At 38.3% G+C, this 24,784-nt stretch overlaps 1 protein-coding gene across 1 annotated transcript; it reads right to left on the bottom strand.

Moving 5' to 3' along the window:
* Nucleotides 1-247: 247 nt before the first annotated feature.
* Nucleotides 248-1,141, bottom strand: TAS2R4 (taste 2 receptor member 4). The gene has a single exon (XM_053553810.1). The coding sequence runs from the start codon at nt 1,139-1,141 to the stop codon at nt 248-250; it is 894 nt and encodes a 297-aa protein (XP_053409785.1).
* Between the last annotated feature and the right edge of the window lie 23,643 nt (nt 1,142-24,784).

Genomic DNA, 24,784 nt, shown 5'->3' with positions numbered 1-24,784 from the left:
TTCTATTATCCAGGGATGCAAAATACATGGTAAGTAATGCCTCCAATAAGTTCCCTAGAGAATGTGAGTTATTTAAAAATATCAACAAAAGAAAAATTACAGAATGAAATGAAATACAGGCACTCAAAGGCCTAGGATGTCAGATCAGTAATCACAATTCCTCAGACCACTAAGAAACCTGCTAACGGAGAAAATCTTACCCCAAACCATGAGGTGTCACTAGACAGTGTTTCCTACTAAAATTCCACTATTTGTGGAGACAAAGAATCTTCTTTGCTTTTGTTTTCAGTTTAGGATGTGTGATAATAATGAGAACAGAATGTCCTGGAGAGTAAAGGGTGGTGAAAATCATACAAATGTATCTGGTCCCCAAATCCAACTCTATGTAAGAAGGGAGGTAATGGAGGAGGGCAGCAACACAATACGGAATGTAGAGGATGAGGAAAGAGATCATGAGCTTCATTGCACCTACATGAGCTTCCATATGGGGATTCCACAAATCAGTGGCGTTTCTCTGCATCTTCTGTACATGTCTCCTCAAGGAATGGATTAACAAGGAAGCAGAAGTCACATTGATGATCAACTGGAGAAATGAGCTCAAGACCAAAGAAGCCAGCAAAGGCAAGATGCCTATGTCAAATAATGTGCCGTTTCTACTAGTCACAAATTCAGGAAAATGTGATGTCTCGCTGAGCACAACGTACAGGAGAGTGGTGAAGGCAGAAATCAGCACACAGGCCAGCAGCAGGCTGGGAATCTTTGGGGAGAGAGTTCGTTTGAGCAGAAGAAACACCGCGTGTTGGAAGTTAGTAATCTTCACACAGTACAAGCTGTTGAGCAAAGTCACAAACCAGAGACTGCTAGAATCCAAAAACATCCAACAAAATACAAAGAAAGAGGACAACGCCACTGACCTTGAAAAATGAGAAGAGAATAACAAGATAATATTCAGGAGAAATAATACCTGCATAAGAAATCTGGTGATGCTCAAGCTGAACAGGATCCTATCAGAAGAGGAGATTCTGTGGTTTTTGACCCACATTTTGTAATTGACCACTGTAATAAACAAACTCATAATGATTCCTACAAAATTAAAGATAACTGAGACAATAATAGCAGAGAAAAAGAACACCTTCTGCATCATCACTCATTGAGGATTCAGCAACTATGGTGCTGATGATGGGGATAGGAGAAACACTGGAATGTATAAGCAGGCACTGGTATCCAGCCAGGAAGGATGGCTCCTTTTCTATTTTTCCCCAGGATAGAAAATTAGCCATTCATACTCTAAGAGCCAGCTGCTTTTACTGAGATGCAAATCTTCCAAGGATTGCATTACCATTTCTTCATTCATATCCTGTTTTCCTTAGAAATGCCTAATTACAATAAGCCTAGGTGGACTCAGGAATCTATTCCTCCAAGAGGAGCAGGACTAGAGGGAGGAGTCACAGCAGGCTCCAAGGACTTCAAATCCAAATTAGAGAGCTCCAGTCCAGCATTATTTCTGTCAATGTCTCACAGCAAACATAATTTTTCTTCTTAGCCATCCAAGAATAGATGGGACTCCCCATACTTCACTCCTCCCCACCCACCTCCTATCCAATGTCCATGGATTACCAGAATCCAACTTCTCTCTCCCTTCTAATCTGTTGCTGCTGCAGCCATTTCCTCCAACCGTCATTCTGGCCACACCAATGCCACTCCTTCAACCCTTGGCACCTACAGCGATTGATAGTTATCTAATAGATTAAGTTCAAGGACCTGGCACCTCCTTAAGGAAGCCTTTCTCAATTAATCCCATTCTTTGTGATATTTCCTGTGCTTTGCATTCTCCATCTACATACACAAGATTTATGCCATAACCGTTTGCTTTGTTTTTTTGCTTAGGAAAAAAAAGTGCTTTCTTTCTAAATCTGGGTTTATGTTTAGATTACATGTGGCTGTTTCCTCTGAGGCATTTAACTGTCAATTAAAGTACTCTGGTGTGAGATACATAGTAATGCTTTAGTTGTACTTTTGCAGGACAAATAGCTAGACATATCATTGCTTGATTTCTCTGTAATTGCTCACATAGTAAAGGTCAGGCTATGCCTGGAAAATGATATTATGCAGGGCCATAGATGAGTGCAAGAGTATGGCATCTCTTATCTACTCTAGCAGTTGAGTGAAACCAAGGTGCAATCCTGGTTTCAGCCACATTTATGTCACCAAATCAGCACTAGAATACAACAGAACGAAGATATGTTGAAAAATAGGTCCAAAGAGGAGAGTAAATTCATGAGATCGTTTAATACAGACAACAGGAAGACCAGCCTGGAGAAATTCCCTGACCTGAAGCCCAGGAGATTATTGAAGGTTTTTATACAAAACAATTGCCACTGAGAGGGGCTTTCCCAGATCAGCTGAACAGGCAAACAGAGTGAATTAGCAAGGCCATGACTATAGGAAAACTCATACCACAGATTTCTAATTATCTAACAAATACATGACTGCATTAAGGTAATTAAGCTGAAATATTACATCACATTCAACTGTCACATTTAACTTCATAAATAACATAAATAAAATATAAGGAATAAATGCTCTTAAAAAGAGGAGAAAGTATAGTATCAATAATAGACCCAACCCCATTTTGAGTGTGTTATATCAAATTATTGGCTTCTCAGTAGCAGAAAGTACTGTAAGATGTGATCAGGTTGGCTAGAATGATCATTGAGTAAGCTGGTTCTGTTAAAAGTTATTTCTGAAAGGGTCAATATAAGAAAAGGGTTAATAGAACCCTTTCTCCTCTGCATGAGAATTTCATCTTCTGTCCTTGTCAATCTGGTAACAGTAAGAACATCCTATGTTTTTAGGCCAAAATCAAAAACAAACATGAAAAGCAAAAACACTGATTGGCATCTTGATTAAAGGAAATACAACTAAACTATAAATACCTTACAGAAACTTGTAGGGAAAATTGTGCCCTGATCTTTAGCATAGATTTGCTTCCTGCATGAGAGACCTAGAGAATAATAAGAATGGCATATGAGTTGTATACCTGCAAAAGGTCAGAAAACTGACCCCCAAGAGAGAATGTATATGTGAGGTGTGGCAATACCAGGCCTAATGCTTATGGTAAAGGTTGTCTATATTCCCAAGGTCTCTTGACTCTGGAGGCATAAGTCTTGGTTAAGGTCTGTGGTTTTGCAAAATCAAGTTGGAGATTTTCCGTCTGACACTTTACCTGTCCCCCCTTTTTAGTGCTGATGTCTGGTAAGTAACTTTAACTACTTTTTTTACCTGCTTTGTGATAATAAATGCTGACCCAAGCTTTATTCAGGACTCCTGAGTTCCTCAGTTCCCTGGCACAAACTCTGTGTCAAGCCTCTTCATTCCTGATGTCAAAACTCCTTCAGAAACTGCATGCTTTGGGCTTCCCTAAGTATGGTGACTCTTCTCATATGTGTGTTCCTTGACATGACCATAGAAGCTATGTCTATGAAATTATTACAAGAGTAAAACAACTTTCAGCCCAGGATCCTGTATCCAGCTAAACTTGAGTTTCATTTGTGATGGAGAAATCAACTACTTTACTGATATACACATATTGAGGAAATTTGACATAACTAAACCAGCTCTCCAGGAAATACTAAACCATTTTCTATAATAACCAGCACAAAAGTAAACTCACCCAGTAAACTGAGTGAGTGACAATCCTTGTCTTTCCTTAGTAGTAAGAAAAGCCATAGTAAATGACTATCAACAAAGTAAACTCACCCAGAATTTATCAAATAAAACTAACTAACATCCACAATGGTGAAATAATTAAAAATATCTACTGGACCTTTGAAAAACATGATGGCCAAAACACTACCTATCAATTCTCTCAATTAATGTGAAGGGCTTAAATTGTCCTCTAAAGAGGCACACAGGTTGACTGACTAGATACAAAAACAGGCCAGGTATCTGTTGCCTACAAAAGACTCATCATACCTCAAAGGACAAAAAAAGACTCAGGGTGAAGGGCATCTCCTGGGCATCTATAATACAGGTAAATGGAAATCAGAAAAAAAGCAGTGGTTGCAATTTTATTTCTGACACAATAGGATTTTAACAAACAAAGATAAGGAAACACAAGGATGGTCACTACATATTTGTTGAGAGAAACACTCAACATGAAGATATTTCAATAATTAACATTTATGCACCCTACCTAAATGTTCCTCAATTTATAAAGCAAACCCTAACTGATATGAACAATGTGATATTTTCTTGCACTATAATTGGTGGAGATTTTAATACCCTGTGTCAGTTCTGGATAGATTCTCACAGAAGAAACTATACAAAGTAATAATAGACTTAAACTTGACCTTAGAATAAATTAATTTACAGAACAGAATTTATCTACAGAACATTTTATTCTAATAAAACTGAATACACATTCTTCTCATCAGCCCATGGATCATCTTCCAAAACTGATCATATCTTGGACATAAGTCTAATCTCAACTAATTTAAATGAATAGAAATTATTCCTTGTGTCTTCTTGGACCATGATAGAATAAAAGTTGAGCTCAACAGTAACAAAAATCTTCATGCTCAAACAAAGTCATGGAAACTAAATAACCTTAAGCTGAATGACAGTGGTTAAAGACAAGATTAAGAAGAAATCATCAAATTTCTGGAACAAAATGATAATGAAGACACAAATTATCAAAACCTGTAGGGTACCACAAAGGCATTCCTGAGAGGGAAATTTATAGCATCAGAAGCCTTCACCAAAAAAAAAAAAAAAAAACAGAAAGAGAGGAAGTCAACAAACTTATTGGACATCTCAAGCAACTGGAAAAGGAAGAACAATCCAACTCCAAACTCAGCAGAAGAAAAGAAATAACCAGGGCGGTGCCTGTGGCTCAAAGGAGTAGGGCGCTGGACCCATATGCCAGAGGTGGCAGCTTCAAACCCAGCCCCAGCCAAAAACTGCAAAAAAAAAAAAAAACAAAGAAAAGAAATAACCAAAATTAGAGCAGAACTAAATAAAATTGAAAACTAAAGAATCATTTAGAAGATCAACAAAACAAAAAGTTGGTTCTTTGAAAAGATGAATAAAATTGATAAACCTTTGGCTAACCTAACCAGAAACAGAAAAGTAAAATCTTTAATAACGTCAATCAGAAATGGAAAAACAGAAATAACAACAGATACCACAGAAATTCAAAAAATCCTCAATGATTACTACAAAAAACTCTACTCTTAGAAATATGATAGTCTGGGGTGGTGCCTGTGGCTCAGTGAGTAGGGCGCCGGCCCCATATACCAAGGGTGACGGGTTCAAACCCAGCCCCGGCTGAACTGCAACCAAAAAATAGCTGGGCGTTGTGGCAAGCGCCTGTAATCCCAGCTGCTCGGGAGGCTGAGGCAGGAGAATCGCGGAAGCCCAAGAGCTAGAGGTTGCTGTGAGTCCTGTGACATCATGGCATTCTACTGAAGGTGGTAAAGTGAGACTCTGTCTCTACAAAAAAAAAAAGAAAGAAATATGATAGTCTGGAGGAAATTGACCAATGCCTGAAAGCACACCATCTTCCTAGTGTAGGAGACCAGATGATTCAAGGGAAGGAGAAGCAAAAGTTAAGCTTTGAGTGCTCTGTAACTATAACAACACCTGTAATATGACATCTCGATAACACCTTGATGTTAAGGGCATGGGAAGGGATTTGGCTCTCCTTAACATGAGAGCATGAGCATCAGTGCTTGGCAGTCTCCACACTTGTGGTGTAAATAGCCATGGGATTATGTCTATAAATAGCTGCAGGAGAGGTTAGTCCGGATTCATTCATTCTCTCATGAACTTACTCACTTTAACTCTTTTGCTCCTCCTGCTCGGAGGGCACCTGCCCAGAGCCCTTCTCCAAAGACTGCTAAGATTCACTTTCCTACTAAGACTGTTTCTCTCTCTCTCTCCTGCTAAGATGAATTGCCCTCTGTCACCTAAAGGGAGTTGATATCGAGCAAGGTAGCACAGCAGTCCGCATCCAGACAGTGTCATAGGCTGGGACCAGCAACTTGGCATCCTGGGCCTGGATATCCTAGACTCAACCAGAAATAAATAGAAATTCTGAATAGACCTATATCAAGCACTGAAATAGCATCAACTAAACAAAGTCTTCCCAAAAAGAAAAGTCTTTGACCAAAAGGCTTCACCTCAGAATTCTACAAAAACTTCAAAGAAGAACTAGTATCTATCTTATATAACATTTTCCAAAACATAGAAAAAGAAGCTATCCTCCCCCAACATTCTATGAAGCAAATATCACCTTAACACCCCAAACCAGGAAAGGACCCAACAAAGAAAGAAAAACTATAGACCAATATCATTTATGAATATTGAGGCAAAAATATTCAATAAGATCCTAGCAAACAGAATTCAATGATACATCAAAAAAATTCTACACCATGATCAAGTTGGTTTTATCCCAGGGTTACAAGGTTGGTTCAACATACATAAATGTATTAATATAATATACCACATAAATAAAATAAAAAACAAAGACTACATTATTCTATCAATTGATGCAGAAAAAGCTTTTGATAATATCTGGCATCCTCTCATGATTAGAACACTTAAGAAAATATGCTTAGATGGGACATTTCTTAAACTGATAGAAGTATCTTTACTGATACTACAGTAAACCCACAACCAATATCTGTACAGAGTGAAATTGAAAACATTGCCACTCAGATCTGGAAGTAGGAAAGGATGCCCATTGTCACCACTGCTATTCAATGTAGTAATGGAATTCCTAGCCATTGCAATAAGGCAAGAGAAAGGGATAAAGAGTATTCAAATGGGGTCAGAGGAGGTCAACCTCTCACTCTTCATGGATGACATGATTTTATACTTGGAAAAAACCCAGGAACTCAACTACAAAGATTGTAGAAGTGATCAAGGAATATAGTTTATCTCACTATACAAAATCAATACTTAAAAATCAACGTATTTTATATATGCCAACAATAGTCAAACTGAAAACATAGTCAAGGACTCTATCCCTTTTACAGTAGTGCCAAAGAAGATGAAATACCTGGGAATTTATCTAAGGAAGTAAAATATCTCTATAATGAGAACTATGAAACCCTGAGAAAAGAAATAGCTAAAGATGTTAACAAATGGAAAAACATATCATGCTGATGGCTGGGAAGAATCAACATTGTTAAAATGTCCATCCTACCCAAAGCAATCTACAGATTTAAAGCAATCCCTTCAAAGCACCAATGTCAGACTTTAAAAAACTTGAAAACATAGTACTTCATTTTGTATGGAATAGGATAAAACCTCGAATAGCCAAAATATTACTTAGAAATAAAAACAAATTAGGAGGCATCACATTACCAGACTTCAGATTATACTATAAATCTATAGTGATCAAAACAGTATGGTACTGGCACAAAAATAGACATGTAGATGTATGGACCATAATAGAGAACCTAGAGATAAACCCAAGCACATATCATCATTTGATATTTGATAATTCTAACAACAATATACTTTGGGGAAAATATTCCCTATTTAACAAATGGTGTTGGGAGATGGACATGTAGAAGACAGAAACTGGACCCTCCCCACCTTTCACCACTAATAAAAATTGATTCTCACTGTATAAAAGATTTAAACTTAAGACATAAAAATATAAAAATACCAGAAAAGAGTAGAGGAAAAACTCTTGAAGATATTGGTCTGGGAAAATATTTTATAAGGAGGACCCTCCCCCACCCCCCAGCAATTGAAGTAACACCAAAAATATATTACTGGGATCTGATCAAGCTAAAAAGCTTCTGCACAGAGAGGCAGAGCAAGATGGTGGCCGAATAACAGCTTCCTTGCATCTGGGCACCGTGAGTCTGGGGAGATAGGAATCCAGGCATCTCTGGCTGGTGGGATCTGCCTATCATCACCCCTGTGAGGGAGTCAGCGAGAGACTTCTGGACCCCAAGAGGAGGACTAAAACAGTGGAAAAACGGCAAGTGGTCGCGTGTGTTCAATCCGTCTAAACCCGCCCACAACTGTAAGTTCAGTAGCAGCGAGACTGCAAACCAGAAAGGCCTTACCTGTGAACTGTTTTGGTGTCTTTGGACTTGGCACTCAGTTGAACTGCCTTGGGGAGAGCCTGAGTGGGAGTGCGGAGAACTTTGGCTGTTGTCTAGGGCCCCAGTCTGAGCCGCTGAGCCAGATGGAGCTAATAGTGTTTGGCTGTGGGCCACAGGGAGCCATTGTGAGCAATCTGCCCAGGCAAGCTCCGCCCTCAGGGTCGCAGAGCTAGAATCGGGTGGGAGCTGCTAACCCAGCGACCAAGTAGCCTAAGAGTGGGGTCTGAGCTGCCTTGCAGCCCTAACTCTCAGGGGCAGAGTGAGACTGGTTTTGGTACACTGGGTAAGTGGATAGCCACTTCAGCAGTGATTCCAGCAATAAGCACTTTCCTGGGAAAGCTTCTGCTCAGGAAGTTTACAAGTTCAAAGTGCCTTTTAAGTGGGCTGAAGAGAGATTTAGGGTGTCTACCTGTTGGGGTTTGAGAAATCAGCAGCCTCCAGTCGTATCAGAACTGTGATTAACATCTCATACCCCAGAAGACCACGTGTTGCCCAGACAATATTCAATTCCATATACATACTGCTTTGTTTTTGGTTGCGTGTGTGTTTTTTTTTGTTTGTTTGTTTGGTTTTTTTTTTTTTTTTTTGGTTTGGTTGTTTTTGTTGTTTATTTTGACGTACTAGATTGTTGTTTTGTTTTTTAAGTTCAACCTTTTCCATACAGATCCTTTTTCTTTCTCAATTTTTCTAGTTTAATTATAATTTCCCATTGCTGCCTATTTCAATAATCAGAACTTCATTTTTGTTAGTGTTTCTACCACTATTATTTGGTTTTTCCAGCCAATTTTATCCCGTAAGGTTTTCTGTTTGCTTGTTTTGGTTTGATTTATAGCATTTTTGTCTTTCCTCTCTACTTGGTGGAGGTGGGGTACTGTGTCTGATCAGGTTAGCAAAGAGCTGCTGACCTCAAGGGAACCACCCCACTTGGCACCCCCAGAAGGTGTTTTTTTTTTTAAGGTTGTATCAAAGTACCCTACTGTACACCTATATTGCTCTGTCTCCCTCTTTCTGTGCCTCTCTTCTTTTTGTCAATATTCCTTTCACCCAACCACTCTCCTTTCTCTATTTTTCTTTTTTTTCATTTTTTTTTTTTTCTTATCACTCGGTCCTCATTTCTTTCATCGCTTTTTTGCTCTTAAACCTTCACACCCTTCTGGTCCTGTAACCCTTAGTCCACAGGCATAAGAACTTAAAGAGCAAGAGGAATTGAAAGGAAAATTAGGGCAAGTAAACAGATAAAAGAAATCACCCATGAGGAAGAATCAGCAGAAAACTCCAGGCAACATGAAGAACCAGTCCAGAACTACCCCGCCAAGGGACCATGAGGTAGCTACTGCAAAGGATTCCACCTATACAGAAATGTTAGGAATGACAGAAAGGGAATTTAGAATACACATGTTGAAAACAATGAAGGAAATGATGGAAACAATGAAGGAAACTGTTAATAAAGTGGAAAATAACCAAAAGGAAATTCAAAAACAGAATCAAATAAGAGATGAACGATATGAAGAATATAAAAAGGATATAGCAGAGCTGAAGGAAATGAAACAGTCAATCAGGGAACTTAAAGATGCAATGGAAAGTATCAGCAACAGGTTAGACCATGCAGAAGAAAGAATTTCAGAGGTAGAAGACAAAGTTTTTGAGATAACTCAGATAGTAAAAGAGGCAGAAAAGAAGAGAGAGAAAGCAGAACGTTCACTGTCAGAATTATGGGACTTTATGAAGCGTTCCAACATACGAGTTATAGGAATTCCAGAAGGGGAAGAAGAATGCCCCAGAGGAATGGAAGCCATACTTAAGAATATTATAAAAGAAAATTTCCCAAATATCACCAAAGATTCTGACACACTGCTTTCAGAGGGATATCGGACCCCAGGTCGCCTCAACTCTAACCGAGCTTCTCCAAGACACATTGTGATGAACCTGTCCAAAGTCAAGACAAAAGAAAAGATTCTGCAAGCTGCCAGGAGTAAGCGCCAGTTGACCTACAGGGGCAAATCCATCAGAGTGACCGCAGACTTCTCTAATGAAACTTTCCAAGCAAGAAGACAATGGTCATCTACCTTTAATCTACTTAAACAGAACAATTTTCAGCCCAGAAATCTGTACCCTGCTAAGCTAAGCTTCAAAATTGACGGAGAAATCAAATCATTTACGGATATACAAACATTGAGGAAATTCGCCACAACAAGACCAGCTCTACAGGAAATACTTCAACCTGTTCTGCACACTGACCACCACAATGGATCAGCAGCAAAGTAAGAACTCAGAAATTAAAGGACAGAACCTAACCTCCACACTGATGCAAAAGATAAAACTAAGCAATGGACTCTCACAAAATAAGACGAATAGAATACTACCACACTTGTCAATTATCTCAATAAATGTTAATGGCTTGAATTCCCCACTGAAGAGACATAGATTGGTTGACTGGATTAAAAAACACAAGCCATCCATTTGCTGTCTGCAAGAAACACACCTGGCTTCAAAAGACAAATTAAAGCTCCGAGTCAAGGGTTGGAAGACAATTTTTCAGGCAAATGGAATTCAGAAGAAAAGAGGAGTTGCAATCTTATTTTCAGATACATGTGGATTTAAAGCAACTAAAGTCAAAAAAGACAACGATGGTCACTTTATATTGGTCAAGGGAAAAATACAACAAGAAGACATTTCAATTCTAAATATTTATGCACCCAATTTAAATGCTCCCAGATTCTTGAAGCAGACCTTACTCAGTCTGAGCAATATGATATCTGATAATACCATCATAACAGGGGACTTTAACACTCCTCTTACAGAGCTGGACAGATCCTCTAAACAGAAATTAAACAAGGATATAAGAGACTTAAATGAGACCCTACAACAACTGTGCTTGATAGACGCATATAGAACACTCCACCCCAAAGATAAAGAATATACATTCTTCTCATCACCCCATGGAACATTCTCCAAAATTGATCATATCCTGGGACACAAAACAAATATCAACAGAATCAAAAGAATTGAAATTTTACCTTGTATCTTCTCAGACCATAAGGCACTAAAGGTGGAACTCAACTCTAACAAAAATGCTAGACCCACACAAAGGCATGGAAATTAAACAATCTTCTGTTGAATAACAGATGGGTGCAGGAAGAAATAAAACAGGAAATCATTCACTTCCTTGAGCATAACAACAATGAAGACACAAGCTACCAAAACCTGTGGGATACTGCAAAAGCAGTTTTGAGAGGAAAATCCATCGCTTTAGATGCCTACATGTGAAAAACAGAAAGAGAGCACATCAACAATCTCACAAGAGATCTTATGGATTTGGAAAAAGAAGAACAATCTAAGCCTAAACTCAGTAGAAGAAAAGAAATATCCAAAATCAAATCAGAGATCAATGAAATTGAAAACAAAAGAATCATTCAGAAAATTAATGAAACAAGAAGTTGGTTTTTTGAAAAAATAAATAAAATAGATAAACCATTGGCCAGACTAAGGAGGAATAGAAAAGTAAAATCTCTAGTAACCTCAAACAGAAATGATAAAAGGGAAATAACAACTGATCCCACAGAGATACAAGAGATCATCTCTGAATACTACCAGAAACTCTATGCCCAGAAATTTGACAATGTGAAGGAAATGGATCAATATTTGGAATCACACCCTCTCCCTAGACTCAGCCAGGAAGAAATAGAGCCCCTGAACAGACCAATTTCAAGCACTGAGATCAAAGAAACAATAAAAAATCTTCCAACCAAAAAATGCCCTGGTCCAGATGGCTTCACTCCAGAATTCTATCAAACCTTCAAGGAAGAGCTTATTCCTGTACTGCAGAAATTATTCCAAAAAACTGAGGAAGAAGGAATCTTCCCCAACACACTCTATGAAGCAAACATGAACCTGATACCAAAACCAGGAAAAGACCCAAACAAAAAGGAGAATTTCAGACCAATCTCACTCATGAATATAGATGCAAAAATTCTCAACAAAATCCTAGCCAATAGATTACAGCTTATCATCAAAAAAGTCATTCATCATGATCAAGTAGGTTTCATCCCAGGGATGCAAGGCTGGTTTAACATACGCAAGTCCATAAACGTTATCCACCATATTAACAGAGGCAAAAATAAAGATCACATGATCCTCTCAATAGATGCAGAAAAAGCATTTGATAAAATCCAGCATCCTTTTCTAATTAGAACACTGAAGAGTATAGGCTTAGGTGGCACATTTCTAAAACTGATTGAAGCTATCTATGAGAAACCGACAGCTAATATTTTGCTGAATGGAGTAGAACTGAAAGCTTTTCCTCTTAGAACTGGAACCAGACAAGGTTGTCCTCTGTCACCTTTACTATTCAACACAATGCTGGAAGTTCTAGCCAATATAATTAGGCAAGACAAGGAAATAAAGGGAATCCAAATGGGAGCAGAGGAGGTCAAACTCTCCCTCTTTGCTGACGACATGATCTTATACTTAGAGAACCCCAAAGACTCAACCACAAGACTTCTAGAAGTCATCAAAAAATACAGTAATGTTTCAGGATATAAAATCAATGTCCACAAGTCAGTAGCCTTTGTATACACCAATAACAGTCAAGATGAGAAGCTAATTAAGGACACAACTCCCTTCACCATAGTTTCAAAGAAAATGAAATACCTAGGAATATACCTAATGAAGGAGGTGAAGGACCTCTATAAAGAAAACTATGAAACCCTCAGAAAGGAAATAGCAGAGGATATTAACAAATGGAAGAACATAGCCTGGTCATGGACGGGAAGAATCAACATTGTTAAAATGTCTATACTTCCCAAAGCAATCTACCTATTCAATGCCATTCCTATCAAAATACCAACATCGTACTTTCAAGATTTGGAAAAAATGATTCTGCGTTTTGTATGGAACCGGAAAAAACCCAGTATAGCTAAGGCACTTCTTAGTAATAAAAATAAGGCTGGGGGCATCAGCATACCAGATTTTAGTCTGTACTACAAAGCCATAGTTGTCAAGACAGCATGGTACTGGCACAAAAACAGAGACATAGACACTTGGAATCGAATTGAAAACCAAGAAATGAAACTAACATCTTACAACCACCTAATCTTCGATAAACCAAACAAGAACATACCTTGGGGGAAAGACTCCCTATTCAATAAACGGTGTTGGGAGAACTGGATGTCTACACGTAAAAGACTAAAACTGGACCCACACCTTTCCCCACTCACAAAAATTGATTCAAGATGGATAAAGGACTTAAATTTAAGGCATGAAACAATAAAAATCCTCCAAGAAAGCATAGGAAAAACACTGGAAGATATTGGCCTGGGGAAAGACTTCATGAAGAAGACTGCCATGGCAATTGCAACAACAACAAAAATAAACAAATGGGACTTCATTAAACTGAAAAGCTTCTGTACAGCTAAGGAGACAATAACCAAAGCAAAGAGACAACCTACACAATGGGAAAGGATATTTGCATATTTTCAATCAGACAAAAGCTTGATAACTAGGATCTATAGAGAACTCAAATTAATCCACATGAAAAAATCCAACAATCCCATATATCAATGGGCAAGAGACATGAATAGAACCTTCTCTAAAGATGACAGACGAATGGCTAACAAACACATGAAAAAATGTTCATCATCTCTATATATTAGAGAAATGCAAATCAAAACAACCCTGAGATATCATCTAACCCCAGTGAGAATGGCCCACATTACAAAATCTCAAAACTGCAGGTGCTGGCGTGGATGTGGAGAGAAGGGAACACGTTTACACTGCTGGTGGGACTGCAAACTAGTACAACCTTTCTGGAAGGAAGTATGGAGAAACCTCAAAGCACTCAAGCTAGACCTCCATTTGATCCTGCAATCCCATTACTGGGCATCTACCCAGAAGGAAAAAAATCCTTTGATCATAAGGACACTTGTACTAGACTGTTTATTGCAGCTCAATTTACAATCGCCAAAATGTGGAAATAACCTAAATGCCCACCAACCCAGGAATGGATTAACAAGGTGTGGTATATGTATACCATGGAATACTATTCAGCCATTAAAAAAAATGGAGACTTTACATCCTTCGTATTAACCTGGATGGATGTGGAAGACGTTATTCTTAGTAAAGCATCACAAGAATGGAGAAGCATGAATCCTATGATCTCAATTTTGATATGAGGACAATTAATGACAATTATGGTTATGGGGTGGGGAAGCAGAAAGAGGGATAGAGGGAGGGGGGTGGGGCCTTGGTGTGTGTCACACTTTATGGGGGCAAGACATGATTGCAAGAGGGACTTTACCTAACAATTGCAATCAGTGTAACCTGGCTTATTGTACCCTCAATGAATCCCCAACAATAAAAAAAAAAAAAAAGCTTCTGCAGAGCTAAGGGCACTGTAAGTAAAGCAAACAGACAGCCTTCAGAATGGGAGAAGATTTTTGTAGGTTATGTTTCCAACAAAGGTCTGATAACTAGAATCCACAGAGAATTCAAACTAATCAATAACAAAAGAACAAATAACCCCATTTCTTTGTGGGCAAGAGACTTGAACAGAAACTTCTCTGAAGATGACAGGCACCTGGCCTACAAACACATGAAAAAATGCTCATCATCTTTAATCATCAGAGAAATGCAAATCAAAAACCACTTTGAGATATCACCTAACTCCAGTAAGAGTAGCCAATTCCAAAATTGCAGATGCTGGTCTGGATGTAGAAAGAAAGGAACACTTCCACACTACCGGTAGGACTGCAAACTGATATATCCTTTTTGGAAAGAAGTATGGAGAATTCTTATTTTTCTTTAAGTTGGGATAGAATTTATTAGATATAATAAAAATATGCTGAAATTTTAAAGAAATTTCTTTTTTTTCCTTTTGAGTATATTTTTTATTTTTTCAAATCAATATGAGGGTACAATTTTTTGGTTACATTGTTCCCACTTCTAGGATAAAGTTCCATTTGTAGAAAAGCCCTTCACCCAGAGGGTGTGTTATACACCCTCATAGTGTGCACATTAGCTGAGATCCCACCTCAAGCCCTTCTCCTTCTGCCAAATGTCCTCCCTCCTCCCCACTCCCATTTCCCTCTACCCCCGAACTGGACTATATTAGTGTTTTATTGTTCTTATGAGCATCATGTAATTATTTATATATTGATTTCATATTAGCATAGAGTATATTACATATTTATTTTTCCATTATTGTGATACTTTACTAAGAAGAATTTATTTCAACTCCATTCAGATAAATGTAAAAGATGTAAAGTTTCCATCTTTTTTAATGGCTGAATAACATTCCATGGTATACATATACCACAGTTTGTTGATCCATTCATAGATTCATGGGCACTTAGATTGTTTCCATGACTTGGCAATTATGAATTGAGCCACAATAAACATTCTAGTGCAAATGTCTTCGTGGTAAAATGATTTTTGTTCTTCTGGAGATACCTAGTAATGGGATATCAGGGTCAAATAGAAGGTCTGCTTTGAGATCATTGAGGATTATCCATACTTCTCTCCAAAAAAGCTGTATTTGTTTGCAATCCCACCAGCAATGTAGAAATCTTCCCTTCTCTCCACATGTACACCAGCATCTGGTGTTTTGGGACTTTGTGATGTGGGCTAATCTTGCTGGGATTAGGTGATATCTTAGAATGGTTTTGATTTGCATTTCTCTGATGATTAAAGATGATGAGCATATATTTATGTGTTTTTGGCCATTCGTCTGTTATCGTTGGAGAAGTTTCTGTTCAAATCTCTTGCCCACTTATAGAGAAGATTGCTTGCACTTTTCTTGTTTAATGGGAGTTCTCTATAGATTCTAGTTATCAGGCCATTGTCAGATTCATAACATGCAAAAATCTTCTCCCATTCCAAAGGCTGTCTGTTTTCTTTGTGGTACACTTAGATGTGAAAAAGCTTTTTAGCTTGATCAAATCCCAATTATTTATTTTTGGTGTGCTGTAATTGCTTGGAGATGGGGTCTTCCTCATAAAGATTTTTCCAAGTCCAATATCTTCAAGTGTTTTCCTCACACTCTTTACTAGAATTTTTGTTGGTTTTTGTCCTAACTTTAAATATTTTATCCAATTTTTGTCAATGGTGAGAGGTGCAGGTCCGATTTCAGTCTTCTACATGTGTATAAACAGTTCTCCCAGCACCATTTGTTAAATAAGGATTCTTTTCCCCATTGCATGTTTTTGTTAGGTTTATCAAAGGTTAAATGAAGATATGTAGCTGGGTTCATCTCTAGATTCTCTATCCTATTCAGTGGACCTATGTATCTATTTTTGTGCCAGTACCAAGTGATTTTGATCACTATAGGCCTGTAATATAACCTGAAATCTGCCATCAGGATGCCTCCATATTTGTTTTTATTTCTAAGAACTGTATTTGCTATTCAGGGTTAAGTATGGAGAATTCTCAAGGAACTAAAAGTTGACCTGCCATTTGATCCTGCAATATCATTCATTACTAGGTATCTACCCAGATATACAAAAATCATTTTATAACAAAGACATTTGCACCAGAATGTTTATTGCAGCCCAATGCACAATAGCCAAGTTGTGGAAGCAGCCTAAATGCCCATCAACCCATGAATGGATAAACAAATTGTGGTATATGTATACCACGGAATACTATGTAGCCATAAAAAAGAGGGTGACATTACATCTTTTATGTTTACCTGGATAGAGCTGGAACATATTCTTCTTAGTAAGAATGGAAGAAAAAGTATCCAATGTACTCAATACTATTATGAAACCAATATGTAAACACTTACACATTCATACGAATAATAAAATACAAAGATAGCCCAGAAAGAAAAACAGGAGAGAAAGGAGAGGGAAGGAGAGGGGAGAGGGTGAGGGGAGGGAGGGTATTTGGTGGGATCTTACCTAATGTACACAACGCAAGGATACATTTCGAACAACTAAGAGTATATTATAAATGTCATACCACAAAAATAAGTAAATGAGGTGATGGTTATGTTAATTAGTTTGATTTAAGCCTTCTACATTGTATATCAAATCATCACATTGTACCCCATAGAAGTATAGAATTATAATTTAATAAAAATTAAGTTAAAAAATAAATTATTACAAGAGTAATTGGCTCCTTTGGATCATAAAACTTATAATTTACGGAATTTCCCACTATTACCTTAATATGTATCCCTTCTCCTTGTACCTGAATTGTGTGGCCTGCAGAAAGAACCCTGTCAAAGAGGAAGGCCTGGCACTACTCTCTTGGCAAGCTGAGTCCCTAAACTTTATCCATCTGGTGTTACAGTGGTCTAAGATAATCTTGTAATTCTGATTGTTTACTGGAGCCCAAAAGACCCACTGGCAGACATTGCAGCTATGTATCTAAACTCTACTACTTGACAGGTCTATAGGAGAAGCTTTAAAGTAAATAGCCAAAGCAAAAGGATGATACATAGCTTCCTTAATGAAAACTCTGAAATATGAAGTCAGTCATCATAAATAAACAGAAATTTAAATGTTTGAAATTTTTTTCAAGAAAGTACTACATGAAGCTTAGGAGAAAGAAGGAAAGTTCCAATTCTTTGGTATTTTAAGTGCTTAATATGTTTCCAGCAGTGCATCAGGCATCCTATATCAATTAATCATTAAAATAATCATAGGAAGAATATATTGTTATTCCTATTTGCAAATTTGGATAATAAAGATCAGAGAAAGCGACTGCCTAATGTTGTAGCAATTGCTCAGTACATCTATGCTACTATGACAGAATACTAGATGCTCAGTAATTTAGAAAGGAAAGAGATTTATTTGGCTCACAACTATGAGGATGGGAAGCCACAGAGGATGGCACTGGCATCTGCTCAGCGTTTGGAGAGGACCTTCTTGCTGCTTCACAACATGGCAGAAGGGCAAGGAAACATTTGTGAGAGCAAGACAGGAAAAGGAGGCTACCTCTGGCAACGCCTAACCACTCCTGTGATAATGGAATTAATCTGTTCAGGAGAGTGAAGTCTCTATGACCTAATCACCTCTTCAAAGACCAGCCTCACAACATTGTTACAATGTCAGTTAAATTTCAGCATGAATTTTGAAGGTGACATTTAAATCACAGAAACAAATCAGTGGCTAAGCTGCAAGGTCTTTCTGAGACTATTCTCTTTCCACTACACTTGACTGCCCCTCATTGGTTCTTTCATTCAACAAATAGTTATCAGCCAGGTACTATGTTGAGTGCTGGACAAATAAAGAAGAATCTCCCACAATGCATGCTGCTTTCAAAGAACATTAAGAGCAGGGGGAGAAACAGACAAATAGCCAATTGGATAAAAGAGTTCCAGGTGCTACAACATGGAAAACCAAGAGTGGGATGGGAGCTTTCAGCAGACACACTTAATACAGCCTGGGTGTCAGGAAAGGCCTCCTTGAAGTGTGCAAAGAGATTATCTAAGCAAAAGCTGGGGTAGGATGGAAAAGAATATTGGAAACAGAAGACAACTCTACATGCAGACTCAGTGATGACAGAGCATACAACCGGTTCAGAAAACAGAAGATTGGAGAGAAGCGTCAGAGAAGATATAAGAGAGATGAATCACAAAGTATATATGCCATGGCAGGTACAGAGCCAGGCATAATTATTATACTAATGTGATCGAAGTCACTTACAATATTCGGAAAACAGAATATGGGCTTAACTTTATTTGAAAGTGTCAGAAAAGGCCTGGTCTTGAAGAATAAGAGCAGTTAACCAGCTGATGTGTGAGAAAGAGAATTCCAGGCAAAGAAAACAGCTTATGTAAAAGTATAGCATCAAGAAAAGTATGACATATTTGGGAACCAGAAATAATTCAAAGTTCTTTTGAAGAAATAAGGAAAGAGATGATGAAACTAGAAAGGAAAATGGGTGCCAAATGATAAATGGCTTTGTGTAGAAAGTTAAGGAATACAGACTTCACGAAAAGTGAAAAGCAATGGAGAGGCATTTCAGGACTTTCAGAGGAGGGCGTTATTTTCAAATTTCACTGTATAAAAATCACAACCTAAGTAATGTGGAAATACTTTTCTGAAAGGGGATGGAGTTGGAAACAAAACTAGTTAGAATCCTGTTGCCGTCACTCTGGTATGTTGGCCATCAAGTGGAAATGAAGACCATGGGATATTTGGGAGAAATGTTTTCAAGTACAACCAAAGGAACCTGATAGCCAAATGGATATTGAGGCTATAGGAGAAGAATCTAAGATGCTGTCCAGAATGATGTACTTAGAACATAGACACATGCATACATGTCATACAGTGAGCATCCGAATAATCTGCACTAATATTTTAATACATGAAAAGAACTCATGTGAATAACAGAAAGTGTTAATTCAGGCCTTCCAAAAAGTAGAAAATGAAATGAGATTAGATGTGCAAGAGATTTTAGGTGGGAGCGAGCCAGAGGAGGTTCTGACAGCTGTATAAGAGAAGGGAAAGGAAGAAGAATTGGATAAGGAGAGTCTGAAACTGCTCATAATTCCAAGAAATTTTCAAGCAAACTGCAAGTGTGTTGAAAGAGTCCTGTGTCTCAGCAGAATGGACCTGCCTTTATACTCCACAGGCCTCCATCACTGGCTGCAAGAAGCCCTCAGGAAGTGTGGCCTTGTAGTGGTGGATTCAGCAGCTGGAATCATCAGCCAATTGTGCCCCCACAGTGGAGATCTGAGCTGTGCATTTTCATGGCTGCCACAAAAGGGGGCTGAAGACAAAGGTCACCTGTGCCAGAACTCTCTTGTCATGGAATGATTCCTTCAGTGTATATGCAGCATCTGTTTCAATGGTGCTTGTTTCTGTCTTTATTACATACTAGATGTGATGTTTTGAGAACAGTGTCTGGTATAGTGCTTGGTGCACAGTGAGTGTTAAATAAATGTCTGTGGTAAAAATGAATGAACTACAATCAAGGTAAGCCAGAGTCAAAAGAGTGAGAAATGTCTTTATTCCTGGAATATGACAGTGGCATTCAGCAGCTAGCCAATGCCATCCCTTTATCAAAGACATCTGTTAGAAGAGCAATACAGATACAAGCCTTAGCAACCAAGAAAGATCAGTTCAGAAATCTTCCCTCTCTGGCTGCAAGTATCCTGTGTGGCAACAGATGAATACTAAGGCTCATGCCAAGGAACATGCCCAGGAAATTTCACTGACAAATTTCTAAAAATATATTTTTCAAGGTTAACCTGGAAATGTTGCTCTGGAGCTCCACCAAGTCACAATGACAAATTAATTTCAATGTGATAATGAAAGTTTACTTACTCTTCAAGTTCAGATGTGCTGAGAACAAAATCAAGTTATTTATTTCATCTATAAGTAATATGTTCTTTCTCCTGATCCCCCATCTGCTGGTTGGGGGAGGTACTTAATCCAATGACACAATTCAGTGTCTTCAGAATTTTTAGTCTCTTTTGATATAAAGACAAAAATCTCTGAGACATACTCTCCCTGCCATGCTTCTTCCTTTAAATAGGGTCTGGAGTATGGGGAGAAAGCTGAGATTAACTCTACCTCATGGCACCAGAGAAGTGCTTGTATTTCCTGCCTCAGTGGCCATTCTCCTCCAGCTTCCAAGGAGAGGTCCTCTGCTGTTGGGTGCCACAGCCTACAGCCTGAGGATGTACTGATGCTTTGCTCCCACTGATTTCAAACTGGGAGCTTTTAACCAGTCCTCAAAGGAGGGACATCAGGGTTCTCACCTTCCCTACTTGCACACCCTTTCTCTCTCCCTCTTCTCCCCCGTCCATCCTATGGGAACTAGAAGGTGCAGGCTTCCCCTTACCTGATGTTCTCTCATACCATCACTAGCAACAAGCTTCATGGATTTCAGACTTCAGGCTCAACCTTAATAGCTTAAAATAAAAACAGCTAATATTTTTTGTGCATTAACTATCCTTTGCATAACCTTGTATTGCTTTACAAACACTGTCCCACTCCAATCCTATGAAGCATACCTGTTTTCAAGTGAAGTCCAAGGAGGTTTAGTAGTAACTTGCCAAGATTCATGCATCTAGTAAGTGGTGGGGTCAGGATTCAAACTCAAGTGTATTTTTTTTTTTTTGTAGAGACAGAGTCTCACTGTACCGCCCTCGGGTAGAGTGCTGTGGCGTCACACGGCTCACAGCAACCTCTAATTCTTGGGCTTAAGCGATTCTCTTGCCTCAGCCTCCTGAGCAGCCGGGACTATAGGCGCGTGCCACAACACCCGGCTATTTTTTTTTTGGTTGCAGTTTGGCCGGGGCTGGGTTTGAACCCGCCACCCTCGGCATATGGGGCCGGCGCCTTACCGACTGAGCCATAGGCGCCGCCCTAAGATTATTGTGTATTTGACTCAAGAACTAATGCACTAACACTGGACTATATATACACACAGATATAGCATATATTTTTCTGGTCCAGCAAAATATAGAAACTCCAGAAAATAAAATACAATTATCATCAGCAGTTGCTGAAGGTTATAGGTCACTTTTACATTCAATAACATTAACTTTCCTTTCCACCTATCCAAAATTAAGAAAATCACAAACACAACCATCAGACCCCCTAGGTAGCCCTGTTCATCTACTTCTGGAAAATAAAAGGAAAAATTTATAATATAATGTTCAGTGGCAGGCATTGAAATTGTTTGAGAAATATTCTATCTGTTCTATGATGTGTTTGTTTTCATTATTAATCCTCCTGAATCCAATCTACTAAAGTAAAAGAAAATTGACAAGATAGTACCTTCCAGGCTTTCTCAAAACAGAGCCTAAATCTTTAGGTACATCTGTTTCATGCCCTAGGATTCAGTGAGGAGCTGTCAGACCAGGCATTTCCCTGATGGATTTAGAAGACCAGAACCTCTCCAAAAAAGCCAGACTTGCCATCATTGTGCCTCTAACAACAGGAGAAACTATATTCCTCAGCAATGTATCTACCACCCAGGCTCCCACTCCCACCCTCAACTTGGATTGATAGCAGTTCACATATGGCTGAGGCCACATATAAAGTCTGAGGTTTTCCAAGAGTCATGTCCAAATTTATCTGAAAGAAAGATTTGGAAATGGGGTGAAGTGGGGATACCACATTTCCTCTCAGGAAACCAAATGAGCTACCACATCAGACTCCCACTCAGGGAATTCTGCACTTTCCATGAACACTACTGGTGTCAATAAAGTGTATTGATTGCATCATATCTGAATCTCTTATGTCAGGGAAGGATGTGATGGTGCTACAATGGGAACAGAAGTAAGGGATCACTATAAATGTCAGTTGAAGGCACTAATAGCCAAAGAACCCAAGCTAAAGCCTCTAGCGAGATGTTATGTTCAATGAAAGGGGGGGGAATCCCAACACTTAAGATACTAGGCAGTCAGGAGTTCGGGGAAGGGTTAAAGAACCATATGATCAGAGAAAGGCAAAGAAATGGTCAAAGTAACAAAGAATAGAAATGAGTGTTCAAGAGTAGGTGAGGCAGAGGTAAAGAGCACGGAGTCAACTCAGGGTGGACCAAGGAGATACCAATCAAGACAGCACACGATTCCATAGTTAAACTCCCATCTGCTGAAAAGAAGCACAGATTTGCATTAATTGCAGAATTATTAGGCAGGAAAAAAATGCCAATTTTAGAATTCTTATATTTTACTGAATTATAAATAAATCTTAAATCATTTAAGTCTTAGTAAATACCTTTTGTAAAGGTGGTGTCAGAATTGGGAATTTGGAATTTTTTTAGAAGCTTCAGAAGGCAAAGTATCAATTTAAAAGCAAATTTACAGATCAATAAACATTTTATTCCTTTAAATTTATAAATTAACATATAAATTCCAGAACAATCCTAAAATTGATTTCTGGTTATATATAACCAAATGTGCAGTAATGTGATGAACCTTCACACTATGTCAAAATATATCCCTTTCCACAAAATAACCACCACCACAACAGCAATATTTATTGTGTATTCCACGTAAGACTCTCAACACTTTTCATGTTAACTCATTCCTTCCAACCACCCAATCAATCAACAACATACTATATTTATTTACATTTTACATATGAAGAAAGTTGAAAGAGAGAGAGGTTAAGCAGCTTCCCCAAGGTCAACCAGTTCATAAAAGCCAGGGCCAGGATTTAAACACAAGCTGTCAGGCTTTGGAATCCACGTTCACGGCCACAGTGCTCTACCCTTGAAATCATAACTAGTGTTAGAAATCCAGACTTAGAAATTCTTTGTGTCCTGAGTATATTCACAAATTTGAGAATTCTTCATAATATTAAATAATATTCTCCTTCATTTGTCAAAAAATTGGTTAAACTTATAAAAACAGTTTATATTTCATAAGATTTTATAAATTTAAAACCAGATAAGCATCTTAGTAAAAATAAATAAAACCAGCTTGGTCTTTTGTCCAATCTAAAAAATATTTACTTGCAAATTTACTTTAGCAAAATCATCATGAACTACAAGACAGGATTGGAACCTAGAATCCATGGTTCTTGTGTTTCACTCCATTGCTTTTTCCATTACACAATGGGTTTGTGGAAACTGGAATCCTACAGGAATTGCTGTTGCTGCATAATTCAATATCAATTATAATAACCGCCTTAACTTACTGAGTGCTCTGCACAAAACACTGTGCTAAAGTGTCAGCACACTTTGTCTCATGGATCTCTGCCACCCTGCACCCTGTGAAGTCTATGTTAGAGTCCAATTTTAAGATGAGGGAAGAGAGGATCAGACAGGTATTAAAGTTACTCACTTGAAGTCAAAAATCTTGAAAGATTGATAGAATCAGAATTCAAACCCACATCTACAGGACTGCAAAGCTTTGTCCATTTTCCTCAAGTCCACCACTTAATTTTATTTACATAAGTTTATCACTGTTAGTATCAAAATTTTAAAAAATTAAGAGCCAGATTCATTATGTTGAGCTGATAATTTTTATTTTTATTTTTTTGAGAGAGTGAAACAGCACACAATTCCATAGTTAAACTCCCATCTGCTGAAAAGAAGCACAGATTTGTATTAATTGCAGAATTATTAGGCAGGAATTATTAGTCTGAATTATTAGAATGCAGAATTATTAGTCTGTTGTCTAGGCTACAGTGCAGCCCAGCTCACAGCAACCTCAAACTCCTACATTCAAGTGATCCTCCTGCTTCAGCCTCTCAAGTAGCCAGACTACAAGCACCTGGTACAACACCTGGCTAATTTTTCTTTTCTTTAGTAGAGACTGGGTCTCACTCTCAATCTTGCTCACCTTAGAAACTCACCACTTGAGCTAAAGGAACGTGGAGTGGGAGAAGGTGGCAATTTTCAGGCAGTAGAGGACACCTAGGCAGGTGAAAAACCAAATGTTCAGATGGTTTGTAAATGTCCAGAAAATATCAATAACACTCATTACCATATTTAGACCTTGTAATTTGGAAGAGAACACTATTACAACACTATCAGTGAAGAGAAGCCACAGCAGAATAATACCCAAGAGGGCCAGGTTGGTGATGATGAAGTCAGGCAAAGAGATTCTCTTGCTCTTGAACCAGCTGCTACGATTGTCCACCCCAATGAAACCATTCTCCAGAAGTCCCAGAATGAATTCAGCAACACACAGAACCAGGAACACTCCCTCAACGAACCCCAACATGTCAGCAGCTACAAAGCCCCTGATC

Source organism: Nycticebus coucang, chromosome 11 (assembly GCF_027406575.1).
Source record: "Nycticebus coucang isolate mNycCou1 chromosome 11, mNycCou1.pri, whole genome shotgun sequence".
NCBI classification, from domain to species: Eukaryota; Metazoa; Chordata; class Mammalia; order Primates; family Lorisidae; genus Nycticebus; species Nycticebus coucang.
This window is presented reverse-complemented; position numbering and strand designations above follow the sequence as displayed.